Below are 8,302 nucleotides of genomic sequence, written 5' to 3' on the forward strand. Positions count from 1 at the left end.
GTTGTATAGGCTTCTAGAAAGAGGAAGATCTTTCTATGCACGATATTCTGTTCAGAGTTTAATATTAAAGTAATCACCTTTAAAAAATCTTTTTGATGAAAAACTTTTTTCCTGAACTGCATTTTTTCAATATTAAAGATCCCTGCTTCATCCAACTTCACATGCCCATCTGCCATTGTCATGATCAGAGGCTGTGAGTATCATTTACTCTCTTGTCTAGAAACTGTCTCCTGGGGGTAAAGGGAGAGGTCGAGTCACAGAACAGGATATGCGTGGAGATGAGCTGTATGTCAACACAGCATTACCCATTCATAGTCTGAAATGTAAAAGGTATTTGTATCACTGGGCCTCTTGCCTAGCAGGTGCTGTGATGCTGTGCCTGTCCTGCCTCGGGGATCAATCATTATTTCTCCTGGGAGTTGAGGTGCAGAATCACCGCTGGTCCAGGAAACCACATTGCACTGACATAAATAAACACAAACAATGAGCCTCATTCAATGGCTGATGTCAACTCCCCGCATCATAACTCATTCTTCACAATGAAGTTCATGGTCGTTTCTCCCTAAATTCCATTTTCTCTTCCTTCTGTTACATGAACAAAATATTTCTGTCATCAGGGAATTTCACTGACCTCTGAAAAAATCATTTTGATAAAATTTCAACTTTTGTTTTGGCCCAAAAGATGCTGCAGGATTTGCTGCAACAAGATTAAAATAAAGACTTAATAATCGAAACTGCAATGTGTAAAAATATACGGCTTGAAATATCACAATACAATTGCTATGAGAGATCCTTCTCTTCTTTTGTAACAAGTTTACACATATCAAGCATGGGTTAGAGAGTTTGAAATCTTAGCTTCTCTAAAAATTTGGAAAATCTTGGTATTTTCTCTAGTCTTAAATACTATTGCCATGTCCCCTTATGAGCATTTCATTGTTCCCGTGGCTTAATAAAGAACTTCGTTAACAAGTCACAGGGCACTCTTCTCAGATGACCTCAAAAAGAGAGAAGCAAACAAACATCAGTGACATATCTTTCCAGAACTCTTGCAGGACTAGTGTTGCAAAGGATCATGCAAGGTACTACAGCCCACTGTTATTATTTCACGTATCTCTGCTTTAGTTGGTGGTCACACTGGCTTCTTTCTGACGTAGTCTTTCTTTCTGGTTTTAAAGAGAAAAAACAAAAATGTGAATTTATTACCAATTCTCTAATTTTTCATCTTTCTCATTTTTTGACAAGCATGTAGTCTAGAATTCTGAGTAGAGTTAGGCCAAACAGCCTACAAATGAGAGTATTCTATCCTTCTTTTCCTAAGCCCTTGGTTACCTGCCCTCCCAATCTATACCTTTATTTTCCAAGCAAGCAAACAAGCATACAAAAATGAATAGCTAGTCAACCAACCAACTCCATCAATCCAGAACACCAACTCTTGCATGTCAGGTTCATGAAATGGTGGGCTTTATCTATTCTGTTCTCTTCTTTTATGACAAAAACTAATTGGTTGGTAATAGAGGAGTAAACACAGGATTGCTAACCACAAGGATGGCAGTTCAAACACACCAGCTGCTCCTTAGAAACTCTACACATGGTCACTATGAGTCGGAACCAACTTGATGTCACTTAACAACAATAAAAAACCACCACCCTCACCCACTGATGGAATTAGGGTATGCTCAAGAAATATGAAAAGTTACTGTTTTCAAGTTGAACATAGCCACATATGATCTAGTAGGCAGAACTGAACAAAGAGTATGTGGAATGAAAGACGGCCAGGGTTAGTGTATTCAGAAGGGCAGAGGTCCAACGTTTGTAATACACGTTCTACTCTGATCGCTCTGTGCTGCTACCTTTCCAGGGACAGTCTTCAGAAAAACAGCAAGATGGAAGCTTGTTGGGAAGATGTAAGAATAAACAAGAGTACATAACACCGAAACACAGACTGTCACTGTTTCTGTGCCCCTAGAAAAGTAAATATATTAACCATGGTAAGGATGGGTGTGTCCTGCTCTTAGAGGAAGACTAACAGAAGAACAAAAGAAAAGGGAAATGTGCACTCTGAGAAATAGCAGGCAAAGAATTGGATCCTCAGCTGCTTCTGATCTATGAGATGTAATGTTGTAGTAAATTGGCCTAGCTATACGTTTAAAACGACTTTTAAACACCTGTCTTTGACTAGAGAACTTAAGTTTAGGAATCAGTTTGCAAGCTGTTCTCTAACTTCAACCAAAACAAACTAACCAACCAACCAATTAACCAACCAATCAGCATAAAGACCCTAACAAGTTGAGGATCGTAATTGAGAGCTTGTTCAGAGTGGAGGTTAACCTACTGAAGAATGCTACAGTAAACACACTGTCTTCTCTTTGTCTATAGGGCTGACACCACTCACTCTTCCTTGAGGAACCATGTTCAGCTGCAAAAGTTAGGACAGAGATCCAAGTAAGGGGCCTAATTGAAGGAACAGAGGTCAATGAAGGAGGAAGATAAAAATCAGGATTGTCATCACAGATTTATCTATTCATATAGGGTTTGTATGCATTGATCTTGCCGCATTTATCTGACTAAGGTCTATGGGCCTGGATTCTCCATGGTTTATTTTGCATTCACCTTAAGCAACATGCATTTAGCTGTTGATAAGTTTGTTATTAGGAAACCATGGCCAAATATTTTAATTTTATGTACTCTACTTAGATCTTCAAAGGGTTTTAAGCAGCTTACAGAAATGCTATTTTCTTGTTGTTAAGTGCCATTGAGTTTCCAAGGAGCCACTGGTGAACACGAACCGCTAACCTTTTGGTTCAAACCGACTTTATAGTTCAGTGCATTAACTCACAGCACCACACCAGGACTCCACAGAAACCCTATACAGTGTTGCTATTAGAACAGACTTGATGGCACTTAACAACAACAACGACCAAAAAGTATGCGTCACACAAAAGAATAAAATTCCTAGCTGTGGGACATGAGGGCACATGTAAGGTAGGGTCTGAAAATCAGAGTGAGGGGAATGATATCCCACTTAGCAATAATTACAGGGTCAACCAAAGCTTCTGGAATTCAGAATAATAAAACTATCTAGAATTTACTGAGCTCCTCTTATGTGCTAGGCATTTTCCGTATCTTTTTTCAATTAATCCTCAAAATAACTATAAAGTAAAGGTACTATTATTTCCCTCTTTTTACTCATGAGAAATTGAGGCCCAGCGAAGTTAAGGTTTTACAACTAGTGAAATCAGGCCATCGGAACCCCAACACTCTCAACTCTTCTGACTACTGGCTATAAATATGGGTGGAGATCAACTGTGATTCTTATTGAAAACAGGACTTTGGGAACAACTTTCCCTCAAAGCTAGGAGGGTCAACCAGCCCAGATTCTGGTGCTGGTTCTTATTATTCACTGTCAAGTGACCCCAAGTAAGCTGTGTTTTTCCGCATCCCAATTTCCCAACTAGCAAAAGATGATCATCTCTGCCCTTTAACAGGGGAAAGAGAAATGATGCGTGTGGAAATGCTTAGATAAACATTTCAGGGGATAAAAAGGATCATGGGAAGGGGTAGGAATACAAGGATGTGAAATGGCATGAGACTAATTCTGGTGGATCAGAAAAGAATTTTGTTTAGTTTGCAGGCTGAAAACATGAAGCTATGTTTTGCTGTTTTCTGTCCCCCACTCTCTCATGAGGGGCTCTGGTGGTGAAATTGTTAAATGTCATCGAGTCAATTCTGACTCACAGTGACCCTGTATAGGGTTTCCAAGAAGTGTTTCGTGGGTTTGAACCACCAACCTTGCAGTTAACAGTCCAGTGCTTAGTGGATTATGAGCTGGGCTGCTAACTGTAAGGTCAGCAGTTTGAATCTACCAATCACTTCATGGGAGAAAGATGAGTCTTTCTGCTCCCATACAGATTTACAGCCTTGGAAACCCTATACAGGTCACTATGAGTTAGACCCAACTACACAGCACATAACCTCCCTCCAGTACCCCCATGTTCCCTTTAACCATATGTTGCTCTGGGGTGGAACTGAGACTGTATACATACTACTAGATTGTAGGTACTCTTCAGATTCTCAGGATGCTACCAATCACTCCCGAGTTTATTCTTTTAAATTAAAACATACGTCTTGGGTGTATCTAAGTAATAGGAAAAAACCTTCAGATTAGGTTGAAAATGGCATCTCACCAGACTAGCTGTGGGATTAATTTTCTTTGTTTCCACTTTCTTCTCTGATGTCAACTTGCTGACGGATTCCTGAGCCATTTTCAATCTGAAAAAACAGAAACAGAGTTGGTGGAGAGAGGATAAAAAGAAAGGAAGGGAGGAAAGGAAAAATGGAAAAGTAAAAAAAAAGGAAAATGTCAGGTTAAAAAGAAATCCAATTGTTTTTGGATTAACCAATCAGCAGTCAGAAAACAAAAAATTCACACTCTGATGGGATCTTTCCAAATAAACTTTTCTTCACCGGCTGAGCAGCTCACAGAACTGACCTCAGGGCAGTCTGTGTTATTGTGGAGATAAGTTTCTGATGAGCAGAGCATTATGTATTTTCTCTTTTCTCTCCGTGAACACTTCGTGGCTATCTGGTCTGTGATCTACTCATCACATGCTATTGTTGTTGCTCATAGTCTGTTGTTGTCAGGTTCCATGGACTTGGAACCAACCGACTCATAGCGACCCCATGCACAGCAGAACGAAACAATGTCCCATCCTGGGCCAACCTCACTACCGCTGCCACACTTGAGTCCATCAATGATGCCACCTGGCTGATCCATCTCATTGGGGGTCTTCCTCTTTTTCTCTGATCCTCCATCTTACCCAGCATGACATCCTTCTCCAGCGACTGTTCTCTCCTGACAGTATGTCCAAAGTATGAGAGACAGAGCTTAGCCATCCTGGCCTCCGAGGAGCACTCTGGCTGCACTTCTTCCGAAACAGATCTATTGGTTCTTTTGGCAGTCCAAGGCACTTTTAGCATTCTCCTCCAACACCACAACTCAAAGGCATCAATTCTTCTATGATCTTCCTTATTCACTGTCTAGCTTTCACTTCCATATGAGGTTATTGAAAATACCATGGCTTGGGTCAGGCACACCTTAGTCCTCAAGATGACATCTCTGCTCTTCAACACTTTAAAAGTTCCTGTGCAGCAGATTTGCCCAATGCAATACGTCGTCTGATCTCTTGACCGCTGCTTCCGCAAGTGTTGATAGTTGATCCAAGAAGAATGAAGCCCTTAACAACTTCAATCTTTTCTCCGTTGATAAGAATGTTGTTTATTGGTCCAGTGATGAGGATTTTTGTTTTCCTGACATTGAGATGCAACCCATACTGAAGGCTGTGCTCTTTAATCTACATAAGTAAAGGTTTCAAGTCCTCTTCACTTTCAGCAAGCAGTCAGTTCTAACTCATAGTGACCCTGCATAGGGTTTCCAACCTTGCAGCTACCAGTCCAGTGCTTATCCTACAGCTCCACATCTGATGTGTTGAGGCAATTTTGAAAATTCAAGTTTAAAAGAAAAATAGAAAATTACAAATATCACCAAATCACATCATATCACAGAACAAAAACAACAACAACAACAAAACACCTGTGAATCATATATCTGATAAGGGACTTGTATCCAGTATACACAAAGAACTCTTAACGACTCAAACAAAAGGAAAAAACCACCATATTAATAAATCACAAAGGATATGACATACACCTTGTCAATAAGCACATGAAAAAATTCTCAATATCATTAGCTATATGCAAGTCAAAATCACAATGTGATACTACTTCATATCCACTGTTGTTGCCAAGTGTCTTTGAGTCGATTCTGACTCATAGTGACCCTGTTTAGGGTTTCCGTGGACAAGCTGGTAGGTTTGAACTGCCAATCTTGTGGTTCACAGTCCAGTGCTGATCCTACAGTGTCGCACCAGGAATTCATTGTTGTTGTTAAGTGCTGTTGAATCAGTTCTGACCCATAGCAACGCTGTAAAGAGTTTCCGAGGAGCATCTGGTAAGCTTGAACCACCAACTTCGCATTTCAAACCAACTTTGTAGTCCAGCGCATTAACCCACAGTGCCACACCAGGACTCCAGGAGGTCACTAGGATGGCTAAAATTTAAAAAGTCAATAACAAGTTGGAAGTGAGGTAGAAAAATTAGAACCATCATATATTGCTAGTGGAATTATAAAATGGTACAGACATTTTGGAAACCAGTTTGGCAGTTTTCTTGAAATGTTAAACAGAGTTACCATATGGTGCAGTAATTCCATTACTGTATGAGTAATATAGTCATATTCTCCATGAAAAGTGAAAACATATGTCTACAAATAACTTGTACATGAGTTTTCATAGCAGCACTATTCATAATAACCAGGAAGTGGAAACAACCCAAATGTCTATCAACTAATAAGAGTCTAAACAAAATGTGATCTATTGATATGATGGAATATTAGGAGACTACAAAAAGGAATAAGCTAGTTATATATATACAACAACATGGATGGGCCTAGGAAACATTATGCTAAGTGAAGTAAACCAAACACAGAAGGGCAACTATTGAATGATTACTCTGATATAAAATGTCTAGTATATGCAAATCCATAGAGACAGTAAGTAGATTAATGACTGGGAAAAATGGGGAATGAGCACTAATAGCTATAGTGCTTCTTTTTGGCATGATGAAAATATTCTAAAATGAGATAGTGTTGATGTTTACAAAACCTTGTGAATCTTCTAAAAACCACTGACTTTTACACCTTGAAAAGGGTAAAATTTATGGTATATGAATTATGTCTCAATAAATTTGTTACTTAAAAAAAACCCTATCAATTCAACAAGATATTTCTTATCCATTAAAGCTAATAGTTGGCCAATCTCAACTGCTACTGAGGATGTGGGGATAGAAACTGCCACACAGTGCAGTAGGGGGTGGACATTCATACAACTGCTTGGGCAATATTCAAATGAAAACATGCAGAGGGTATGAGTCCTCATTCCCTCTTCTAGACAGATACTGAAAAGAAACTTTGTACCTAGGCACTGGGATTTCACTGAAGCAAGATCTGCAATATGAAAAGTTGGAAACCAAAATTTCATCAGTAGGATAATGGATAAGTGATAATGGAAAATAATCATAGCTAGCTCACTGTGGGCTGCTAACCACAAGGTCAGCCATTGGAATGCACCAGTTGCTCTACAGGAGAAAGATGAGGATTTCTGCTCCTGTAAAGATGTACAGTCTCAGAAATCCTACACAGGATCACTCTGAGTTTACAACACACAGTGGCAGCAGCGACACAGTTGAGCAATGAATAAGAAAATAAAAATTGATACATTTGAGTTACGGTGTTGGAGAAGAATATTGAAAGTACCATGGACTGCTAGAAGAACAAACAGATCTATCTTGGAAGAACTACAACTAAAATGTTCCTTGGAAGTGAGAATGGTGCTGTTTCATTACAAGTACTTTGGACATGTTATCAGGAGGGACCAGTCCCAGGAAAAGGACCTCATGCTTGGTACAGTGGAACAAAGGACTCTATAAATCCAACCATTTCAGATCTCAGAAGCATGCTATTGAGGGAGTGAAGAATTTTGCTAACTTTTACAGTATAGGGCTTAGGCTCCTGGTTCTTAATATAGGGATTAGTACTCAACACCCTCCCATCATTAATTAGCCATGTGGCCCTGAGTAAGCCTTCGTTTAGAACAAAGGAAGACAGTAATAGTGCTAGCTACATAATCACTGAAGGAATTGAGATAGTGGAGCTTGAGACACAGAGTAATCATTCAATACATGTCACCTACTACAGACTCTTGGTGTGGTGCTGTGGGATAAAGCATTGCACTGCAAAATCGCTTTGAACCATAAAGTCAGCGGTTCAAACTCACCAGCTGCTCCTTGGAAACCCTATATAGAATTGCTGTGAGTAGCACTTAACAACAACAACAACAACTGGCGCAGCATTGTAGGAGAAGCACTGGACTGCAAGGTCGTTTGACTTGCAAGGTCAGTGGTTCAAACTCACCAGCCACTCCTCGGAAACCCTATATAGGGTCACTCTGAGCCAGAACTGACTCAACAACACTTAACAACAACATTATTTTCCAATTGCTGATCCTTCTGTTTTCCAACTTTTGCTATTAACATGGATAATCTTATGAATAACCAGTGGAATACTGTCAGCACCAGAATACTGAATATTGAAACATGATGAAGAGCACCAGAATATTGTCAGATATGGTGTCAGAAAATGACACTATCAGGTTGAAAGGCATTCAAAATACAACTGGGGAAGAGTTGC

At 39.7% G+C, this 8,302-nt stretch overlaps 1 protein-coding gene across 2 annotated transcripts in view; it reads right to left on the bottom strand.

The window, feature by feature from the left end:
* Positions 1–1,118: 1,118 nt before the first annotated feature.
* FMN1 (formin 1) overlaps positions 1,119–8,302 on the bottom strand; it is a 581,640-nt gene continuing 574,456 nt past the window's right edge. For both annotated transcript variants that reach the window (XM_006831807.1, XM_006831808.1), the window contains 2 exons: positions 4,185–4,269; positions 1,119–1,163 (listed from right to left, as the gene is read on the bottom strand). In XM_006831807.1, coding sequence (XP_006831870.1) covers positions 1,119–1,163; positions 4,185–4,269 — 130 coding nt within the window. The remainder of the gene's footprint in view (positions 1,164–4,184; positions 4,270–8,302) is intronic.

Source organism: Chrysochloris asiatica, unplaced genomic scaffold, assembly GCF_000296735.1.
Source record: "Chrysochloris asiatica unplaced genomic scaffold, ChrAsi1.0 scaffold00004, whole genome shotgun sequence".
Classification (NCBI taxonomy): domain Eukaryota; kingdom Metazoa; phylum Chordata; class Mammalia; order Afrosoricida; family Chrysochloridae; genus Chrysochloris; species Chrysochloris asiatica.